This window comes from Aquarana catesbeiana, linkage group LG01 (assembly GCF_042186555.1).
Source record: "Aquarana catesbeiana isolate 2022-GZ linkage group LG01, ASM4218655v1, whole genome shotgun sequence".
NCBI lineage: Eukaryota > Metazoa > Chordata > Amphibia > Anura > Ranidae > Aquarana > Aquarana catesbeiana.
This window is the reverse complement of record NC_133324.1, coordinates 166188175-166212494: the sequence shown is the minus strand read 5'-3', so window position 1 is coordinate 166212494 and position 24320 is coordinate 166188175. Positions and strand designations below refer to the sequence as shown.

Below are 24320 nucleotides of genomic sequence, written 5' to 3'. Positions count from 1 at the left end.
CTAACCAGCCTCACCCGTAACGGTTATACGGTGATCAGTGGTGAAAGGGTTAACTAGGGGGCAATCAAGGGGTTAAAACATTTATTAGGTAGTATGTGGGGGTCCCTGACGCTATAAAACGCTGACGGCGAACCTAAATATTTACCTCCCTAACTAGCGCCACCAGTGACACTAATACAGCGATCAGAGAAATGATCGCTTAGCGACACTGGTGACGGGAGGTGATCAAGGGGTTAAAAATTTATTGGGGGGGTTAGGGGGGTATCCTAGACCTAAAGGGGGCTACCACTAACTGCCCTACCACACTAACTGTCACAAACTGACATCAATGCAGTAATCAGAAAATCAGAAAAAAAAAAACTGCTTGGTGTCAGTGTGACGGGGGGGGGGGGGGGGTGGATCGGGCTGTAATGTGTGCCTGGCATGTTCTACTGAGTGCGTGTGTTTTGTGCACTCACATTACAGTCTTCTCTCCTCGGCGCCGGAACAGAAAATACAGAGCCGAGGAGAGATGACATCATTTCCTCTGCCTCTGTGTACTATACAGAGGCAGGGAAATGATCCCATTGGCTGGGAGCGATCGGGAGGGGTGGCCACGAATGGATGGCCTCCCCCTCACCTCCGATCGCCGGAGGACAAATGCCGACCGCCTCGGGCACCAGGGGGGGTCCGATCGGACCCCCCGCCCGCAGTAGGCAGATCACGTACAGATACGTGATTCTGCCTGCCCGTGCCATTCTGCAGAAGTACATTGTCGTGAGGCGGTCGGCAAGTGGTTAAGGCATGAGTCAGTCATGCTCCATTGGATTACTCAATTTGCTAATATAATGTGTGTTTAGGTAGTTGGTGGTGGGAAGGTTGAACAGGAAAAAATCTTACTAGTATGATGAGGTTTATCTGTAGACCAATCTCTTCAGAGAGTCCTGTCCTGCCTCTAACTAATTAAAAGTATTTTTACTTTCTTATCAGCTCTTCCATTACAATTATTATTACTTTAGTATCACTTGACCTTTCCTTTTTAGATTGTAAGCTCTAACGAGCAGGCCCTTCTGCTCCCTCTTGTATTGAATTGTTATGTAATTGTACTGTCTTTCTCCATTTTGTAAAGTGCTGCATAAACTGTTGCTGATATACCTGTATAATAATAATAATAATAGTAACTACGGTGCCTTGAAAAAGTATTCATACCCCTTGAAATTTTACACATTTTGTCATGTTACAACCAAATATCGTAAATGTATTTTATTGGGATTTTATGTGATAGACCAACACAAAGTGGCACATAATTGTGAAGTAGAAGGAACATTTTATAAACGGTTTTCCAATTTTTTTACAAATAAATTTATGAAAAGTGTGGCATACATTTGTATTCAGCCCTCCTGAGTCAGTACTTTATAGAACCACCTTTCACTGCAATTACAACTGCAAGTCTCCTTGGGGATGTCTCTACCAGCTTTACACATCTAGGGAGTGAGATTTTTGCCCATTCTTCTTTGCAAAATACCTCAAGGTCTGTCAGATTGGATGGAAAGCGTCTGTGAACACAAATTGTTAAGTCTTGCCACAGATTCTCAATTGGATTTAGGTCTGGACTTTGACTGGACCATTCTAACACATGAATATGCTTTGATTTAAACCATTTCATTGTAGCTCTGGCTGCATGTAGATTTTAGTTAGTGGTAGCAGAGTAAAGGGGGCTGAATACAAATGCACGCTACACTTTTCAGATATTTATTTGTAAACGTTTTTTAAAACCATTTATCATTTTCCTTCCACTTCACAATTATGTGCCACTTTGTGTTGGTTTGTGATATAAAATCCCAATAAAATACATTCACATTTTTGATTGTAACATGACAAATTGTGGAAAATTTCAAGGGGTGTGAATACTTTTTCAAAGCACTGTATGTGACAGTAGACTATGCAATACAGAGAACATAGCCTACCCTGTCCTGCGTTCTAGTGCTGCTGTTGGTGTGAACGGGTCTTAAATCAAGTCCTCATTCATCTCTGCTTGTTAATGCTGTCAGCACTCTAATATAAACAAAGAGCAGGTGCTTTGAAGCTGTTCGATACTAACTGAAACCTGACTGTAGCGTCTTTGCTGTGATATATTTGAAAATTAATAACTTTACAATAAAAGATGCTAGAGTGATCCAGGGTGGCTTGTTTTAAAGACCCATTACTGTGTGTACAGAATATATAAATAGTTTATTGTCCATAGTTTTGACACAGGTGCGCTGTAAAAGGTCACGCACTGAGTGTAAGAAAAATTCTGCATGACTAAATTGTTAAAGTGGAAGTAAAGTTGACTTGTTAAGATAAAAAAAGTTAAGAAAAAAAAAAATTCTTCCTGCAAGGTAAAGTCATAATGTGCTAGCAAGCATTGCATACTAGCACATTATGAAAGACTTACCTTGAAACAAAGCCCTCCAATGGCATGCTGTCCCAGCTGACAGGACTTCCATCTTTACCCAGTCTACCTTCCGGGTTCCCAGGTTCCTGTCCTTTGGCCGAGCCATGATGATGCATGGGAGCCACTGTTTATGGCACAGGCACAGTACACGTTTAGGATATTCCTTGTACCTATAGGTAAGCTTTATTATAAGCTTACCTGTAGGTAGAAGTGTCCAATGGCACTTTACTACCACTTTAATTAGATACTTTGAACTGATGTCTAGTCTGCTATATTTTTCTTTTTATTGAACTGATTATTATATCTGGAAACTTTTGGAAGTCAGAAAATGTGACAATGGGGAGAGAAAGGACAATACAGTTGCTCTATGTGTACCACGCAAAATTAGAGTTGATGGTTGTGATGTGCTTGTTGCATTGCAGCGAATGAAATGGATTACTAGTGAAGCACAAATTGTGTCATAGTGAATAATGAAACAATACAACAAGCTAGCCAGCAAAACAAACAAACAAAACAAATGAAATGGTATCAACTACTCTGGGTAAAAACAGAAGTTTTTGTTGCATACGTTTGAAAATGCACATGGAAGCCATACTGCTATGTCAAGGCAACTCTATCCAAGCTATGGGACATATCAAGCAAAGCACAATTAGCAAATTACTTGGTGGCAGCCCTTTCATTCTTAAAGGTACAGGAGAAAAATAAAAATCACTGGAAACCCAGAGAGTTTGCTGTTAGGGGCACTTATCAGAGATGGTTTTATGTGGCAGTGTAGCTTCAACTTGTATTTGCAAATGTATCTAACTAAAGCCTCTGTTGTTACCCTAAGTAGCATAGAAAGCCAATTTTATTTTTTGCTGGCTAGCTTTTTTGCTGGGACCCCTTTTATTTTGCATATCGCCCTGTTCATGTGCACCTTGCCCTTCTTATTAGTTTAAAACAAATCAGAATAGTTGCCATTGTTTTTTATAGTAAAATATGGGGCTAACAGTGGCGGAGTAAAAAAATGCCACAACATGGATTGTGTCATTGTCATAGCATGTGTGGGAGGAAAGAGATTCTGCAGCATCAATGCCAACGGAAGCAAAAAAGTACTGCAGCGTCTGTGGTGCCAGAGAGAAGGAAAAAAATGTCATAGTGTTGGTTGCATCAATGACAGGAAAGAAATGCCACAGTTTTGGTGGAGTCAGTGGGAGGAATAGAATGCCCCAGTGTCAGGGGTATTAGTGAGAGAAAGAGAGGAGAGAATTGAGCTGTTTTTCTAGGTGGAGGACAACTTGCTCTATGATTTTTACAGGGTGACAGAGACGTATTGAGCCTTAAAGTTTCTATACTTATGAAATTGGAACAAAGTAAAAGTTAATGTGGAAAAGCAAATACTTTCTTAAGACTGCCAAGCAGGAAAACACAATTCCAAAATCCCAGGAGTCTGCTGCGCAGAACTTCTGCATAGCAAGCTCTTGGGACTCTTGAGATTGTTTTTAGAAAATATACATTGAAAGTATTCACTTTGCAATGTTATTTTATACTTTGCTTGGCATTCAGTACAAGTATTGATAAAGAACTGGTGCAATGGGGATAACATGGCTCTGCAGTGTGGAATTCAGCTGCAGGATCCTCTAATGCTGGCACTGTCAGTGCTGCTCATCTATTTGCTCCTGTCCTCCTGACTCCTTTTGGGCTCTGCATTCTGACGTTCTGAGTCCTGGATGGCCAGTCCAACCTAGTGACAAGCAGTGCTGAGGTGGCACTCTTTTTTCCTAGCCAGACACATGCTTGTTGTGTGAGTAGCTCATGAAGCAGCAGAAAAAGCAGTTGTTGGGCTGGCTGGCTGCTCTGAATCTGAGCAGAATGGACAACCTTTCAATGACCAGTACTTTAAACCAAAACAATATTTGGGCGCTTGCTTAAAAATATTTAAAGGGGGTGTAAAGTCAGAAGGTTTTTTATCTTAATGCATTCAATGCATTAAGATAAAAGGCCTTCTGTGTGCAGCAGCCCCCCTCAGCCCCCCCAATACCTACCTGAGCCCCATCTCTGTCCAGCGATGTTCACGAGTGTCTCAGCTGTCCAAGACTCTCCCTCCTGATTGGCTGAGACACAGCAGCGGCGTCATTCGCTCCCGCTGCTGTCAAAGTCGGTTAGCCAATCAGGAGAGAGAGGGCAGGGCCAGGCGGCGGCTCCGTTTCTAAATGGACACAGGGAGCTGTGACTTGGTTTGGGTGCCCCCATACCAAGCTGCTTGCAGTGGGGGCACTCAACAAGAGGGAGGGGCCAGGAGAGCTGAAGAAAGACCCAAAAAGAGAATGATTGGGGCTGTTCTGTGCAAATCCACTGCATAGAGCAGGTAAGTATAACATGTTTGTTATTTTTATAGAAAAAAAAACAAGACTTTACAATCACTTTAAATCACCAATAGTGAATAAACTAAGCGACAAAAAATGATTAAAAAGGACTGCTGCATCTAAACCACCAATACGGGCAGGATGTCCAACAAACTACAATAAAACAATATAAGTGCAAAAAGTGCTCAGTTCCAAAACATCAGCATTTCTTCTCTCTTGCAGTGAAAAACTGATGATAATGTGCCCACCATGAAAAGTGCTTCCACACCCTTAAATGAGCTCCTTACCAGCTGATCTGATCCCAAAAGGAGATCACTGAACGCCTTGCTGCATAGCAGCCATAAACAGCACGATTTGGAATACAAAATTTTCCCAATCTCCCAAGACGAAATAGACCCCATGGAGGGGATTCAAGTACAGAGGGAGATCCACATAGTGTAGTATTTTACCAATTGCTTTTAATAAAACAATGAAATTACACTTACAAACTCCAAGGAATAAAACAGCATGTATTACAAGGTCCAAGCATGTATACAGTAGGTCCAAGCAGTCAACCCGACTTGCGGAACAACGTCACGTGTGAGGCCCCTCTCAAGGGCTCCTTGGACTTTGGAATATTGTTTTATTGTAGTAGCAGTAAGGTAGCCCATTCATTTTGGCCCTCATGAAAAGCTTTAGAGTATAGAGGTTCTGTGGCCACAGAATCGCATTCTTAATTTCCTTCTTTATAATTTTATCACATAGAAGCCTTCATATCTGAGTGTAGTTTAAGAAGCATACTTTTTTTTTCTCACCAATCTATATCAGTGGAATTTTCTGGGGGTCTGGGTTTATGAAACATCCTGTGATCTTGGCTAAATACAGCATGATAGAATACTCTACAGCATGCTGTTAGCCTGGAATACATCCGTGCTATTAACAATGACCAAACAACTTAATCTCTTCTTAGGACAGTGTTATTGTCCATCTTTAGACTAATGCACCTATCAAACATCTTAGTTGACACCTAGGACACGAAAGAGTATACTGTGCAGCATAACTTGAGTGTGTCAGGTGTTTTAGTACTTTGCAGTACTTTGCACCAGTAATAGAAATATTACTTATGTATGGAAGAGCCCTGGGGCCATCATAAAAAAAAAAAAACTGAATTCTGACTTTGAAACTCAGAATTCTGAGATTGAAATTCAGAATTGTAAGTTTAAAAAAAAAACAGAATTCTGAGATTCAAAGTCAGAATTCTGAGTTTGAAAGTCAGAATTCTGAGATTCAAAGTCAGAATTCTGACTTTCAAACTCAGAATTCTGAGATTCAAAGTCAGAATCGTGAGTTTAAAAAAAAAAAAAAAAAATCTAACGAATTCTGAGATTAAAAGTCAGAATTCTGAGATTAAAAGTCAGAATTCTGAGATTAAAAGTCAGAATTCTGAGATTAAAAGTCAGAATTCTGAGATTAAAAGTCAGAATTCTGAGATTAAAAGTCAGAATTCTGAGATTAAAAGTCAGAATTCTGAGATTAAAAGTCAGAATTCTGAGTTTATAAATATAGTAGTCTCTATTAGGAAGATTTTAGGACCAATGAGCAATAATGTAGTAACACCCACAGATCATCATTCTGCAGACATACATGTCTTCTGCTCTGTATATGGATATGTAAATCTATCTTATTAACAGCACACAGTACAGGGAAGCAGGCAGTGCTGGGTTCTCTGGTTCTATGACTGTACTAATAGTTCCTCTGTTTGCTGTCTTATCCTTCTTCTCTGTGATCTGCTCTAACATAAAGAGCCATGCTGAAAACGTGTATTGTGTGTGAGTGGGGGGGACACAGCTTCCATAGATAACAGAACACAATGGCCAGCACCCCTCTGCACCCCAACTTGTAGAAAACATTGCACTATTGCCCCTACATTGGGGAATTGTGAATCGCTAGAAGGCAGCAGGACAATGTGTGTCTATGGTTATAACGGATTAATCATAGCAATTACTTGTCTGGAATAATAGAGGTGTTTCACACACAATTAACCTCATATTAAACGTAAAAGCATGCCCAAACAACTAATGAGAGTTAGTGTAGTGGTTAGAGCAGCAGGCTTACAGTGGTGAAGTTGTGGGTTCTAATCTGGGTGAGACTATGTTTTTTATCTAAATATATTTTAAAATAAGAGATTTGCGAGGGCTTAAATTGTATTTGGGCTTAAATTGTATTTTATTAATATATCCAAACTGATCCCAATAGAACACAATGGCCAGCACAGCACAGCTCTGCACCCCAACTTGTAGGACACATTGCACTATTGCCCCTACATTGGGGAATTGTGAATGACTAGAAGGCAGCAGGACAATGTGTGTCTATGGTCATAACGGATTGATCATAGCAATTACTCGTCTGGACTAATAGAGGTGTTTTACATACAATTAACCTCATATTAATCATAAAAGCAGCACTTGACCACTAACGAAAGATAGCTTAGTGGTTAAAGCAGTAGACTTGTATTGGTGAAGTTGTGGGTTCTAATCCAGGTGTGGGAATTTTTTTTATATATATATATATATATATTTTAAAATATGAGATAGTGAGGGCTTAAATTTTATTTTATCAATATATCCAAAATTTATTTCAAGGTATATTAACAAAGATACACTGATATATTGAGCACACAAAGTTGTAGTATATGCTGGCTACTATAAAATAGAGAGTAGAGATTTCAAAGAAAAAACTGTGTATATATTATTAGGGTGATCAGATAGGATCATTAGGGTGTCATCTTCAGTTTCCCCGGGGGCAGTTCATAATTTAGGAGACTGGTCATAACGAATCGATCATAAATCACTTGTCTGGATTAAAACAGTAGTTTCACAGAGAATTAACCTCATATTAAACATAGAAAGAAACTATTAAAAACCCTTAAGTGATAGTACAGTGGGTAGAATACCAGGCTTATGGTGTTGAAAGTTCTGGTTCTTATCCAGTTCAGAGCACGTTTTTAATTATATATGTATTTTCAATATATTGATTTTATATTAAACATATTTTAAACTATACGTTACTGAGAACTTAAATTGTATTTTATTGATATATCCAAATTGATTTCAAGGCATATTAACAAAGACATATTGATAAAATTGTTATATAAGCTGACTACTATAAATTAGAGAGTAGGGATTTTTTTACAAATCTGTGTATATATTGGGATGATTTTGGTGACATGGGGCCAGTTCTAAATTTCAGGAGATTGTCCCTGGAAGCTGCATGATAACCATCACGTCTTATAACTTAACCACCGATGCAGGATCATTTTTCCATCTAGTGACACCACCGATGCAGGGTCATTTTTTTCCATCTAGTGACACCACCGATTCAGGGTCATTTTTTTCCATCAAATGACATCATCGATGCAGGGTCATTTTTCCATCCAGTGACACCACAGATGCAGGGTCATTTTTTTCCATCCAGTGACACTACTGATGCAGGGTCATTTTTTTCCATCCAGTGACACCACAGATGCAGGGTCATTTTTTTCCATCCATTGACACTACTGATGCAGGGTCATTTTTTTCCATCCAGTGACACCACCGATGCAGGGTCGTTTTTCCATCCAGTGACACCACCGATGCAGGGTCGTTTTTCCATCCAGTGACACCACCGATGCAGGGTCATTTTGTTTTCATCCAGTGACACCACCGATGCAGGGTCATTTTGTTTTCATCCAGTGACACCACCGATGCAGGGTCATTTTTCTTCTTCACTACTGTTAGTCCCTTATGTGTGCACCAGTTTTAAACTCTTAGACCCCTTTCACACCGAGCCGCCCATAGCGTCGGCGGTAAAACGCCACTATTTTTAGTGGTGCTTTACCATCGGATTAGTGGCACATTTCGGCCGCTGGCGGTGTGCTTTTACCCCCCCCCCCCCCCCCGCCTGCGGCCAAGAAAGTGTTAAAACCGCCCGCAATGCGCCGCAATAGCGCAGACTTTTCCTGATGTCCTGCCAGCGCAGCGCTCCGGTGTGAAAGTCCTCAGGTAGAGTAATGTGAAGTCCTCGGGCTTTCACACTGGAGACAATGCTGCAGCTGTTTGAGGGCAGATTGCAGGCGCTATTTTTAACGCTATAGCGCCTGCAAATCGTCCTCGGTGTGAAAGGGGTCTAACATACTACAAATATATATATATATATATATATATATATATATATATATATATATATATACACAGATACAGTATTTTGCTCTGCATGCCACTATTTTCCCAGAATCCCCACCTGAGAGGGGGGAGGAGGCACAGTAACCAGTGTATATAGTGGCAGTGCAGTGCAGGCCATGAGCTGTATGTACTGGCAGTGTCAGGGTGATGATTAAACACAATGTAGTGTCAGGGCAGTGAGCAGAGTGTAATAGCAGTTCTGTTCAATCAGCAGTATATGATGGCAATGCCGACATCCCAAGTCTCCCATAATTGACGGCGGGCTCACAGACACCTGCGAGTGCAGCATCATCTTCCGATTGTCAACCACAACAGCCCGAGTCACCCCCTCCTCCGGGCCAGGGGTGGCAGTGGCATCGCTATGGGGATCAATTGTATGAAAGCGGGTGCAGTATAGGACTTCCTATGTGTCCCAGACTGTTACTCCGCCCTCCTCTTATAACCCTCCAGCTCCCCCAATCACTGAGTGCCTGCCCTCTGCCAATCCAGCTCAGAGAGAGTTAGCCAGGGCAGCCAATGGGAGGTGAGCAGCAGCTGTGTGGAGGGAGCTTGTGTCGGATTCAAACAGAGGGAGGAGTGAGTCCAGGAGCGAGTGAGAATGAAATGGGTTTGCCACCTCCCTGAAATGAGTTTTTGCAGGTTGGGATGTCTGGCAATGCAACTTTATATTGTGTCAGTGAAGGAAGCTTTATAAAATGGCATTACCTAATATCTACCAGTGAGCAGTGTTTGGTGACAAGGAACAGTATTTCATTTGCAGTGAGCAGTGTATAAGGGCAGGGCCGTAGATTTGGAGGAGGCTGCAAACAACAGAAGTAACTTTTTTGTTTAAAATTTTATCCATCCTAAAATGTATTAAACAAAATTCTGAGATTAAAAGTCAGAATTCTGAGATTACACAGTATAAAAGGAATGTTACAGGAGACTCAGCCCAGTAGAGGTTTCTTTAGCTTCAGTGGCTGTCAGTGAAGCATGGCAAATAGAGAAGAACTTGTTCAATTCTATTTTAGACTTGGATTTAATAATAAGGAAATACTTGCAGTTTTAGCCAGTCATAACATAGTTATTAGTTATCGAACACTGAAGAGAATCTGCAGCAAATTTAGTCTTTACAGAAAGAAGAACTTTTCCAACTTGCCTGAAGTTTTTAGCTTTCTACAAGCTGAAATTTTCAAATCTGGGCAAATGCAGGGATATAGATGGCTACATCTAAGGGCACTTCAAAAAGGATTTGTTGTTACACAGAAAACGATAAGGCAAATGGTAAAATACCTTGACCCAGAAGGAGTTCAATTAAGAACAGCTCGACGCTTGCATAGACGGCGCTACCATACTGAAGGTCCAAATGCAGTTTGGCATGTAGATTCTTATGACAAATTAAAACCCTATGGCATTGCAATTAATGGCTGCATTGATGGTTACAGTCGTTATATTGTATGGATGGAAGCCTTTACTACTAATAGCAACCCCAAAATAGTTGCTAATTATTTTATTGATGCTGTATCTATGATTGGAGGTTGCCCAGAAAGGATACGTGCTGATCTTGGCACAGAGAATGGACATATGGAACAAATGCAGAAATTTCTAAGGCGCTCACACTCAGACAATTGGGCTGCAGAGAAAAGTTTTTTGTATGGAAGAAGTACAGCAAATCAAAGAATTGAAAGATGGTGGGGTGTACTGAGGAAACAGAATGTGCAGTTCTGGATTAACCTTTTAAGAAATATTCAGAATGATGGCTATTTTACTGGAGACTTTATCGATAAAAACCTCATCCAGTTTTGCTTCTTAAACATCATACAGGTAAGTGTTTTTAAATATATGAGAGTGATTACCTTATAAGCTCTTGTAAAATGCAATTTTAATAGAATACATTTACTGCTATTTAACAAAATGTTCTTCCCACTCTACTTCCAAAACATGTCAGAAGCAGGCAGGGCCAAAACTAGAGGGTGCAGGGTTGGCGCCTGCCCCGGGTGACACATCTAGGGGGGTGCTGCCCCCACCCACACTGGTAACCGCTGCTCTAAGGGTGTCACTGCCACCCGATCAAGTGTAATGGACAGGCCGGTTTCCCTCCTATTCCTGCCTAGTCCCCAAACAGCCTATGTCTTTTCTGCGTGATGTATCCCAGAGAAGGGGGGGCTTCAAGGAAGGCCCTGGACTGGGGGGGTGCAGAGGAAGCCCCAGGCTGGGGGGTGCAGTGAAGGCCCTGGGCTGAGGGGGTGCAGAGAAGACCCCACACTGGGGGGGTTAGAGGAGGTGCAGAGGAGTTCCTTGTGGGATGGGGGGTGCAGAGGAGGCCCTGAACTTGGGGGATGCAGAGGAGCTTCTTGGCTGGGGGGGTTAAGGAGGCCCTGGACTGATGGAGGGTGAGGAGGAGGCCTTGGGCTGATGGGGGGTGCGGAGGAGGCCTTGGGTTGGGGAGTGCGGAGGAGGCCCTGGGCTGAGGGGTGCAGAGGAGGCCCTGGACTTGGGGGATGCAGAGGAGCTTTTTGGCTGGGGGGTGCAGAGGGGGCCCTGGACTGGGGTTGTGCAGAGGAGGTGCTGGAATAGGAGGGAGGTGCAGGAGTGTGGGGGGTGTAGAGGAGGCCCTGGACTAGGAGGGGAGTACACAGGAGGCCCTTGACTGAGGGGTGCAGAGTAGGCCCTGGACCGGAGGATAAAGAGGAGGCCCTTGACTAGGAGGGGAGTACAATGGGGGCCCTGGACTGGGGGGTATAGAGGAGGCCCTGGACTTGAAAAGTGGGGTTGATAAAGCACCTCGATTCGGAGAGCAGGGCGCAGAGGCAGCTCCAATTTTGGGGTAGGCTGTAAAGGAGGCCTTGGACTAGCAGAGGAGGCCCTGGACTAGGAGGGGAGTACAATGGAGGCCCTGGACTTGAAAAGTGGGGTTGATAAAGGACCTGGATTCGGAGAGCAGGGTGCAGAGGCGGCTCCTATTTTGGGGTAGGCTGTAAAGGAGGCCTTGGACTAGCAGAGGAGGCCCCCCGACTAGGAAGGGGGTGGTGTGGCAAAAGCCCTTGGCTAGGTGGAGGACAAGGGAGATACTGGACTAGGTGAGCGGGTGCCTAGAGGTCCCGGATTAGGAGAGAGGGTATATGGAGGCCCTGGACTATGAGAGAGGGATCGTGGAGGACCTCTGGACTAGGAAAGAGGGTGCCTGAAGGACCTTCCAGCTTCAGGGAGAGAGAGGACTGGATTTAGGCTCCATTCACACCTGAGCGTTTTGTAGCTTGAAGCCTGAAGCTACAAAACGCTGGAGGGGAAAAAATCAATTATTCTCTATGGAGATAGTTCACATCTCCACTCCAAAATGCCTGAAGCCCTACGACTGAAGCTCAAACAAGTTCTGGACCCTTTTTTGTCGCGCAAATTGGGCAGATTTAGGCGTTTTTCTGCTTTTTACATTGGTGACCTTTTGCCCTGCACAAAATCGCTGGAAAATCGCGGTAAAAAACGCCGCAAATCGCTGTATAAAAACGCTGCAAAAAACGCCGTAAAAGCGCTGTAAAGTTGCGCGATTTTCTGCCTGAAAACACCAAGCTCAGGTGTGAATGGGGCCTTAAAGCCTGGGCTGAGGAAAAGCCTGTCTGGGCCCTGGAGGGTGAGTTCACAACATAAATGGCAAAATGTATCAATTGTTTTAAGTAATGCCAAACAGGACCAGAGAGACAGGTCGTGTGATAGATTTATTAAAGGAGAAGTACAGCCAAAGCCTGTTTGGTTGTACTTCTTCTGTCGATCACAGCAGTGCAGATTGTTTTGCACTCCTGTGACCCATTTTCATCTGGCTTAAGCCTGCTGTCGGATGATGTCACAGAATTGGTGCTGGGGAAAGATCGCAACCATATGTTTGTGATCTGCTCACATGCCTGGACCGGCACCCAGCTCTGGCTCTCAGCAAGCTGCTGAGAGCCTGAGCTGGCCACTCCAGCCCCCTCCACAACCCAGTGTTTCAGTGAGCACCGGGGGTGGCAGAGCAGAGCCAGAGACTGGCAGCCCCCAGCTCTCTGCTTAGGTAGCTCTGAGAACTGAGTGATCGGTTGTTTGGTTACTTGTTTCTCAGCCTTAGAGCCAGTGGGGGACAGATGCAGCATCCACCTAGGTGAGGTGAAATCTTCTGAAGAGGAGCACAGACAGCAAAACAAATGTTACAGGGGTGATAACCCTTCCCTATGTTTTCCAAAAAGCTTAAAAATAGATTTTTTGGCTGGAGCTACACTTTAAAAAAAAAACTGTACCAGTTCAAAATTACAAACAGATTCTACTTAAGAACAAACCTACAGTCCCTGTCTTGTTTGTAACCCGGGGACTGCCTGTACTTCTCTTTTAATTACCCAACATATCATCTTTCCTGCTATCTGGCCCACATGGCAATTGGGCCTCATTTACATGGAGCATATGCATCCATGCCCAGTGTGATGGCCTTGTGTAACGCATGGGGATGCATGGTGTTCTGTGCATTCCTGTGTAGGCAGTTCCTGTCAAAGTCAATCGGGATGCAGCAACTGCATGGACAGTCGAGTATCAAAATTTGACATGCAGATAGGAAGGGATGCATGTATCCAAACGCACAGTGTCTGAATTCGGATCTGTGCACCCACTTCAATAGGTGAAGCTCTCTGGTAGACGCAGATGCATCAAAAAGTGGCTCAGCATACAGGACCAGTCTGATTAGGCCTTAGGAGAATTTATCAAAACTAGAGCAGACAGAATTTGGAACAGCTGTGCATAGCAACCAATCAGCTCATAACTTTCATTTTTAAAACTGAACAAGCTGAAGATAAAAGCTAATTGGTTGCCATGCACAGTAGTTCCAGATTCTGACTGCACCAGTTTTGATGAATTCCCCTCACTGTGTTTTACATTTCTTACTCCTGACTTAGAGTTGCCACCTGTCCGGGATTCACCCGGACAGTACGGGTTTTGAAACATGTGCCCAGGTCTCTGCCCGCCTGAGACCCGGACACATTATTCATCTCAGACCCGTGGCTCCCTGTGCCGAAGCTGTGTCATCAGTGCGGCCGTGGAGTTCCGTTCCGTAGCGCCGCCTTAGCGCTGCTTGATTTCTGCTCCTGCAGTGCTCAGCTGTCTGACTCTGAGTGCAGGACGGAGTCGGGACACAGAGGCAGAGCCTCCATGTTACCGGCCGGGTGCTCTCCTCCAATCCTCTGGCTGACAGCAGAAGGGACAAGGAGGTGGGCGGAGCCTCCCCATTCCCTGCTGGAATGTGTGCACAGATCACGCTGGGACTGGAGCCCAGCTTGTAAGGTAAGTTTTTACCATCCATGTCAGGATTTCAAAGTACTCTCACCTTTCCCCCCCACCATACACTATACAAACATATATACATACACCCCCTCCCCCCACCATACACTATACATACATACATACACCCCCTCCCCCCACCTTACACTATACATACACCCCTCCCCCCCACCATACACTATACATACATACATACACCCCCTCCCCCCACCATACACTATACATACACCCCCCCCCCCACCATACACTATACATACATACATACACCCCCTCCCCCCACCATACACTATACATACACCCCTCCCCCCACCATACACTATACATACATACATACACCCCCTCCCCCCACCATACACTATACATACATATATACATACACCCCCCCTCCCCCCCACCATACACTATACATACATATATAAATACACCCCCACCATACACTATACAAACATACATACATACATACACCCCCCCTCCCCCCACCATACACTATACAAACATATATACATACACCCCCCTCCCCCCACCATACACTATACAAACATATATACATACACCCCCCCCTCCCCCCCACCATACACTATACATACATATATAAATACACCCCCCACCATACACTATACAAACATACATACACCCCCCTCCCCCCACCATACACTATACAAACATATATACATACACCCCCCTCCCCCCACCATACACTATACAAACATATATAAATACACCCCCCACCATACACTATACAAACATATATACATACACCCCCTCCCCCCACCATACACTATACATACACCCCCCTCCCCCCACCATACACTATACATACATATATACATACACCCCCCTCCCCCCACCATACAATATACATACATATATACATACACCCCCCTCCCCCCACCATACAATATACATACATATATACGTACACCCCCCCTCCCCCCACTATACACTATACATATATACGTACACCCCCTCCCCCCACCATACACTATATATACAGTTCTGCCGGCCCCCTCCCATATACCATCCATCCATCCATATAGTTCTCTCTCTCCTCCTCATACACCATCCATATATACAGTTCCCCCCATATATACAGTTCTCCCCCCCATACACCATCCATATATACAGTCCCCCCCATATACACAGTCCCCATATATACAGTCCTCTCCCTATACAGTCCCCCCATATACACAGTCCTCTCCCCATACACAATCTATATATACAGTCCTCTCCATATATACAGTCCCCCCCCATATATACAGTACTCCACCCCCCCCATACACCATCCATATATACAGTTCTCACCGGGTGACACAGGCCACTGCTCTACTGACACCGTCCTCTGCTCTACTGACACCGTCCACTGCCCTACTGACACCATCCACTGCTCTACTGACACCGTCCACTGCCCTACTGACACCGTCCACTGCCCTACTGACACCATCCACTGCTCTACTGACACCGTCCACTGCCCTACTGACACCGTCCACTGCTCTACTGACACCGTCCTCTGCTCTACTGACACCGTCCTCTGCTCTACTGACACCATCCACTGCCCTACTGACACCGTCCACTGCCCTACTGACACTAATCTCTGCCCTACTGACACCGTCCACTGCTCTACTGACACCGTCCACTGCCCTACTGACACCGTCCACTGCCCTACTGACACCGTCCACTGCCCTACTGACACCGTCCACTGCCCTACTGACACCGTCCACTGCCCTACTGACACCGTCCACTGCCCTACTGACACCGTCCTCTGCCATACGGACACCGTCCTCTGCCATACGGACACCGTCCTCTGCCATACGGACACAGTCCTCTGCCATACTGACACCGTCCACTGCCCTACTGACCCCATCCACTCTACTGACCCCGTGCACTGCCCTACTGACACCGTCCTCTGCCCTACTGACACTGTCCTCTGCCCTACTGACACCGTCCTCTGCCCTACTGACACCGTCCAGTGCTCTACTGACACCGTCCAGTGCCCTACTGACACCGTCCAGTGCCCTACTGACCCCATCCACTCTACTGACACCGTCCACTGCCCTACTGACACCATCCTCTGCCCTACTGACACCGTCCTCTGCTCTATTGATACCGTCCTCTGCCCTACTGCCACCGTCCACTGCCCTACTGCCACCGTCCACTGCCCTACTGCCACCGTCCACTGCCCTACTGCCACCGTCCACTGCCCTACTGACACCGTCCACTGCTCTACTGACACCTTCCACTGCTCTACTGACACCTTCCACTGCTCTACTGACACCGTCCTCTGCCCTACTGACACCGTCCTCTGCCCTACTGACACCGTCCTCTGCCCTACTGACACCGTCCTCTGCCCTACTGACACCGTCCTCTGCTCTACTGACACCGTCCTCTGCCCCACTGACCCCATCCACTCTACTGACCCCATCCACACTACTGACCCCATCCACTCTACTGACACCGTCCTCTGCCCTACTGACACCGTCCTCTGCCCTGCTGACACCGTCCTCTGCCCTGCTGACACCGTCCACTGCCCTGCTGACACCGTCCACTGCCCTGCTGACACCGTCCACTGCTCTGCTGACACCGTCCACTGCCCTGCTGACACCGTCCACTGCCCTGCTGACACCGTCCACTGCCCTGCTGACACCGTCCACTGCCCTGCTGACACCGTCCCCTGCCCTACTGACACTGTCCCCTGCCCTACTGACACCGTCCTCTGCCATACTGACACCGTCCTCTGCCATACTGACACCGTCCACTGCTCTACTGACACCGTCCACTGTGCTACTGACACCATCCTCTGCCATACTGACACCGTCCTCTGCCATACTGACACTGTCCTCTGCCATACTGACACCGTCCTCTGCCATACTGACACCGTCCCCTGCCCTACTGACACCGTCCCCTGCCATACTGACACCGTCCCCTGCCATACTGACACCGTCCTCTGCCATACTGTCACCGTCCACTGCTCTACTGACACCGTCCACTGCTCTACTGACACCGTCCTCTGCTTTACTGACACCGTCCTCTGCCATACTGACACCGTCCTCTGCCATACTGACACCGTCCTCTGCCATACTGACACCGTCCTCTGCCATACTGACACCGTCCACTGCTCTACTGACACCGTCCACTGCTCTACTGACACCGTCCTCTGCTTTACTGACACCGTCCTCTGCCATACTGACACTGTCCTCTGCCATACTGACACCGTCCTCTGCCATACTGACACCGTCCTCTGCCATACTGACACCGTCCTCTGCCATACTGACACCGTCCTCTGCCATACTGACACCGTCCTCTGCCATACTGACACCGTCCTCTGCCATACTGACACCGTCCTCTGCCATAGTGATATTATTAATTATTAATCGAATCATATTTTATGGGTACACTAATGCTTTTGTTTTATTTAACCATGCCCCTTTAAGTCCCCCCCCCCCACTGTTAATGCAATTGGGCCACAGCCACTGTTCACTGTAGCACACCTCATTACTACTCTCTTTGGGTAACAGAAGGTATTTTACAATCATATAGCATGTACTACAAAAAAATTGCCGTGCGTCGCAAAAGTGTTCGGGTTTGGCTTGAAGAAAAGGTGGCAACCCTATCCTGACTACAGCATTCTAAGTACAGCGCATTCTTTATTAAAGTGGTTGTAAAGGTGCAACATTCTATGCACAAAGGTAAAAAACCTTCTGTGTGCAGCAGCCTCCCCAACCCTCTCAATCCAGCGATGTCTACGAGAGCCTTGGCTGTCTGGGGACTCACACTCCTAATTGGCTGTTGGCAGCAGCGGGAGCCATTGGCTCACACTGCTGTCAATCACAGCCAGTGAGCCAATCAGAAGATGGAGGGAGTGGAGTCGAGCCATGGCTCTGTGTGTGAATAGACACAAGGTGCTTGCTGTGGGGGCACCCAGAAAGAGGCAGGGGCCAGGAAGAGGAGGATCCAAGCTGCTCTGTGCAAAACCATTACACAGAGCAGGTAAGTATAACATGTTTATTATTTAGAAAAAACAAACAAAAATCAAGACTATAATATCACTTTATGGTTAGCTGTGTGTAGTAAAGGATATGCAATAGAACAGTTTTCTTTTATTAAAATGAGTATACTGAGGTTTGTACTGTCTGATACATACTCGCTTGTGGCACAGTCTTAAAGCATATGGCCCTTTAAACCCTTCCCACTGTTGATGCAATCTGACCACACCCACAGTTTTGGTTATATTGCCACATACCATTTTTCTTGGGGGGGTGAAAAAAAATGTCTAGCCCGGGTGTCAGGTGTGCTAGGTACACCACTGGAAGCAGGGCAGGACTATAAAATTACCATTGAAGAGTTGCTCATTGACTACATATATTCTACAAGTATTTACAGCCAATTAAATTCATGATTGTCACATGCATGCTTGGTTTTTTGGCTTATTCTTGAGAATTACAAAACAGGTACATGTTAAATTTGACTGCAGTAGCTGATAATAAAAAACCTCAGTAATGTGTAATGGGGATGAGATGAACATTGTCTGTTTGGAATTTTGATACTGATCCGAACCTTAGGGACATTTGGGGGAATAACTTGTCCCAAAAATGCATGTCTAGAACCATCATTGCATTGGTCAATTATAGCCCTGGCAACATAATCTTGCTATGTTGAAGGCAGGTGCCTGTTAGGATTCAGAAGGGGGAACGCACACTCAGAAGGGGGAACGCACACTCATCCCCCCTTTCCTGGCCTGCCAGGCTGTGTGCTAGGATCAAGGGTGTTGTATAGAGTTGGGGAAACCCTATGTCATTTTTCTTTTCTTGTACTTTGCACAGGCTACCCCCTTAAAATCTGTTCTGAGAGGTCTAGTATAGATTTTCTGCGACAACCCCCCCCCCTTTTAGATATAAAAATACATCAGTGGGTAATTTACTTTTCACAGTAAACCTCTTTTATTTCGTACCCAAAAAAGGTGCACAGGAACCCCCCAAAATGCATACTAGACCCTTATGTCTCTTGACAGTTTGAAATGTATTTTAGTGGGGTATCTATGCATTTTGTTTTAAAATAAAGGTAACTGGCATTAAAAAGTAAATTACTTGCAATTTAAACCACCATACAGCAATGCTGCAAATATTAGTTTTGCTGCAGGAGGTTCTATACATCATACAGATGCAACACCTCACAGGCAGTGTTAATTTTGGAAGCAAATTTCAATTTAGTTTTAGTCTTAGTCTTAGGACTAAAATGCCATTTTAGTTTTAGCCGTATTTTAGTCATCTCAGTTGTTTTAGTTTTGGTCGTATTTTAGTAGACTAAAATAGTATTCATTTAGTCGGCTAAAAGGTTTTAGTCGTTTTAGTCGACAAAATTAACACTGCTCACAGGCAGGCTAAACTGATAGTAAACACTGGGATACTTGTACTTACAGTTAAGCTTATTATAAAGATTACCTGTAGATACAAGTAATATCGCCTAAATGTGCACTGTTTTGGAGATATTCACTGTTTCTGCGGCTGATGACATCACCGGTACATGCGCTCTGATGGGACAGCATGCTCATGCCGTCCCTTTAGAGCTCTGTGTCACGGCTATGACTCCCGTGCGCACGCACAGGAGTGACATCATAGCGGCTCAGCCAAATGGTCAGAGACCGCAAACCAGGAGGGCTTCGCTTTAAGATAAGTATTTCATAATGTGCTAGTGTGTGATGCAAACTAGCACATTATGACATTAGCATGCAGGGGGCCTGGATTTTTAATTATTTAATTACATTTACTACCGCTTTAAGGCCACCCACAGTCATGTTATTTAAATTTATTTATTTTTGCTTTATGCATTATTAGTCCTTGTTCACACGGGTGTACTTAAGTATATTCCTGTGTGAGGGCGTGTTTGCCCACACAGGGATGTACAGGCGTACTGTGCATTCCTATGCAGGCAGTTCTGTTCATGTCAATTGGGACACATTAGCGGCATGGATACAGCTGCTGCTTCCATTTTGACATTGTGTGTGTGTTTCTTCAGGGACACACACCCGCACCTAAACGGCTGTGACATTGGGAGCAGTGGCTGTGCATGGAACATTTGTGCATCCCTGTGCAGGCAAACAGAGCCCTTGTAAACAAGGCCTTAAAATCAATTTTCCCAATAAACTCTTAATTTTTTTTAAATACATTTCCATTGGTTCATGTCCCCCAGGGCAGAGTCCAGCCCCCATGCCCTTTTTGCCATTAGCTTTTAAAATGGCGATACTTGGTTTGACAGATTTGACTCCCATCAACTCAAAAGGGGTTCGGATTTTTCAGCAGAATGTATGACATGCTCCCCAAATGGCCATCGAATCCAACCCGGGTATGTTTGTCTCATTCCTAATGTAAAATAGCTAGCATATTTATCCAAACATACTTCTTTGGTTACATTTTAGTGACACAGGATGTCATACATGCAATTAAATGTGTAAGCTGTCTATAACCACTTGACGACGGCTGGCCATCATATGACGTCCTGGTCTTTCAGTGGTGATATCTGAATAGGGTTGCCACCTTTTCAAACCCAAACACTTTAGCACCGCACAGCAATTTTTTTTATAGTATAAACTATACATATATTTTGCTATTAAATATTTCTATTCATATGAAGTTAATAACAAGAGTCCCCCTTTACATCAGAGTCCACAGAGTACCCCTTTTAAATCTGAATCCACAGAGTTTCCCTTTTCATCGGAATCCACAGAGTTCCCCTTTTACATCTGAACTCGCAGAGTCCCCTTTCACTTTAAGGGGGAACTGTCCAGACTCTGATGTAAGGGAGAACTCTGGGGACTCTAACATAAGGGATGCTCTGGGAACCCTGATGTAAGGGGGAACACTGAGAACTCTGATGTACAGAGAGGACTCTGATGTAAGGGGAAACACTGTGGCCTCTGGTGTAAAGGGGAACTCTGATGTAAGGGGTGCTCTGAGAACCCTGATTTGCCTTAGTGTACTCACTCAGAGGCAGGAGAGAGAAGGGGGGAGACTTCAGACACAGACAGGGATGGATGGTGAGTTCACTCACCCCTTCGCAGTCGGCACCTTTCATCCAGATGTATCTGAGGCTGCTGGACTTCAAATTTCCAGCCCCCACTTTCCTTTTCTGAGGCACAGCGCTGGGGATTGGAGTGTGGGCAGACACAGAGGGGTAGGAGTGTTTGGGGGGGGGGGGGGGTGGAAGCTGCTGGGAAGTAATAGTCCAGTCTAAATAATGTGTCCTGGTTTCAGGCAGTCTGAAACCCGAACGCATGATTCCAAAGCCGAACTGTCCAGGTGAATCCTGGACAGGTGGCAACCCTATATCTGAATGATACCTGCAGCTGCAACCATCATTCAGATGTTGTTTTTCCTGCCGGTGATTCCCTTCACCGTAAGCAAAATCATAGCGGCTATTCAGCCACTTGATCATTCTTACAGCTGGCGAGAGGGGATGACCCCCCCTCCCGTCGCCCTCCGGTGCTTCTCCCGGGTCACCCGTACGATCGGCGTCGCGGAGAAAGAATTTGGCGCTGAGGGATAGATGGTCCCAGGCAATCTCTATGACTCTCGGGGGCCCGGGCGTGACATTATGACGTCATGTCCAGTCCGGCGTAAGTAAAAGCCTGGGACACGGCAGAAAAGCATTAGATCGTTCATGTTTTTTTGTTGATCTGATGCTTTCCAGCCTTATAGACCCCACATCTCTCCATTAAGAGGACGGATCACGCACCATTCCTATTACAAGGCATGTTTACATTATAGGAATAAAAGTGATCAAAACCATTTTTTTGAAAGGGAAAGTGTAAAAAAATAAAAATAAAATTAAAGCGCACCTGTCCCTGAACGCAGAGGCGAATGCATACGTAGGTCGCGCCCGCATATGTAACCAATGTTCAAAACACACATGTGAGGTATCAGCATGAACGTTAGAGCGATAGTAACAATTCTAGTACTAGACCTCCTCTGCAACTATAAAAATGTAACCTGTAAAAAAATGTAAAGCGTCACCTATGAAGATTTTTGAGTACTGAACTTTTGCGTCATACCACAAGTGTGAGCAATTTTAAAGCGTGACATCGTAGTGGCGTCACCACACGATTGAACTAGGAGGACGGGCTTCATGTGTTTGTGCTGGCCGGCATTTCTTTTATATGCATATCCATTTCTTCCTAACTGTGCAATACCTCATTTTAATAAACTGTTATCTAGACTAAATTACGCTATCCATTGAGCCATAACGGACATCATAGTTGAATAGAGGGAGTGATCTGCATGATCCGGTTTACCTCTACCATTGTTATCATCTACAAGCTAAAGGCCATGGCTGGGTTATAGCCACCTGCCGTTTATGCTTGCCATCTGGTAAGCAGACTATATAAATACGGTGATCGGGCACTTTCTTGTTTGTGTGTGCACATTGCGGTGATATCAAGAATTCCAAGTGGCTTATATTGACTTTCCTGTCTTTTAAAGTTTAATTGGACTCACTGATTGAAACCTTTTTTTAGCGCAGCTTTTTTAATTTTACAATTTGAAAAGAACCTAGAAATGCAGGGCTCCGCCCACACGGTCACATCATTCATTTTGTGAACAAATAAACTCCAAACACCAACAGCCTTTGCAGCTGATAGCTTTTAGTGCACAATGAGGGAGCTGGTGAGCATCCTTGGAGTTTATTGATTCTTCTTGGACTGAGTATGCCTGTCCATATTAAAGACATGGGCAGATAGTTACACAGTCTGCAGGAGCCTGACACTGCACCCTTGATCTGTTGATTCCGGGTGCAATGTTTTCAGGCTCCTATGGAAAACACATTAAATACACTTTTTTAACTGCCAAAAAATGTATTTATTGATTTTTTAATGTGATGTGAACTTATCCTTTAAATTAAAATATATACAGGACCTTTGAATTACTGCTCCATCACAATTAGGTATAGATCTCTTTGACAAGCTAGCAATGTAATTTTCTTCAATGAAGAAGTATGGGAACATTTTGTTTAATATTTCTTATTTCCCTCGTAGACCCTAATTCTCAGTATTGTTATTTCAGGCTGAACTTGATGAAGTTGTATACATTTGGAATTCTCACAATATGCGAAAATGCAAAAGACAGGACAGCTCAGGTGGAAGGCCCGTTTTACTAGATCTGTATCCAGAAACTCGTGGCACAGTGAATAGAATAATGCCTGTTGATGCAGATGAAGTAGCCATATGCAAGGAGGAATGCCTCCCAAAAGGTCGATACTCATGTGATGAAACTGTTTTTGAGTTGTGTTGTCTCATTATGGAAGAGAATTCCTGGAATGCACCAGAAGACCCATATTCAGCTGTTGATCTATACCTTCAGTTGAGGAATAACATTCTTCAAAACCTTTGAATAATACAATTAGAATTTGGATTTGTTACCCAAATCAAATACTGGTATATAAATATGTCACTTTTTCAAGATTTGAAAAATGTGGAGATAATATAGTTATTATTTTGAAATCATCTGTGTCAGTGGTGTTCCTGTCATGCAGAGAGCTGTATATCTAGACTCAACCAACTTCTGTGAAAGTCAGGGGTGCCTAATTCCCATAAGGTGACTTCAAGTGTCGGTGTTCTGTCAAGAAGTGGCCTCCATCAAATAGTGCCCGCGCATGCGCAGGACAGAGCCGCACTCCAACTGAGTTGCCGATCAGCTGGAGTGACGTGACCAGGGTGCAAGTGCACATCTTAGGAGGTCTCTCTCGATGGGAGATACCATTTCACTGCCTTGATTGAAACCTATACAAACAGTGGGGGGGGGGGAGACCGTAGTTCTCACATTGTGCCTCGCGGGGCGGCTTTACAGTGTGCTGATGGTCTGGTTTTGTCTATGTTGCAGGGTGGGTTTGCATGTGTTGAACAGCCGGTTTTGCCTGTGTGAAACGGTGGTTTGCAACACAGACAAAACCAGCTCTTCAACACAGCCACATGCCACCCTCCAGCAGCAGCGATGCACAATCTGAGAACCTCTGTCTACCCCTGCTGTTTGTATAGGTTTAAATTGTGGTATCTCCCATCGAGAAATACCTCCTACGATGTGCGCATGCGCCATGGTTACGTCAGCC

At 44.8% G+C, this 24320-nt stretch overlaps 2 protein-coding genes across 8 annotated transcripts in view; both read left to right on the top strand.

Annotated features, from left to right (window-relative positions):
- Positions 1-24320, top strand: part of KIAA0825 (KIAA0825 ortholog) — a 784945-nt gene that overhangs the window by 128613 nt on the left and 632012 nt on the right. The gene's annotated exons all lie outside the window — the stretch shown is intronic.
- Positions 9917-23718, top strand: LOC141136648 (uncharacterized). Its single transcript, XM_073624520.1, has 2 exons — positions 9917-10763; positions 23279-23718. Exons 1-2 carry the CDS (start codon positions 9933-9935, stop codon positions 23603-23605), a joined length of 1158 nt encoding a protein of 385 aa, XP_073480621.1. The 5' UTR covers positions 9917-9932; the 3' UTR covers positions 23606-23718.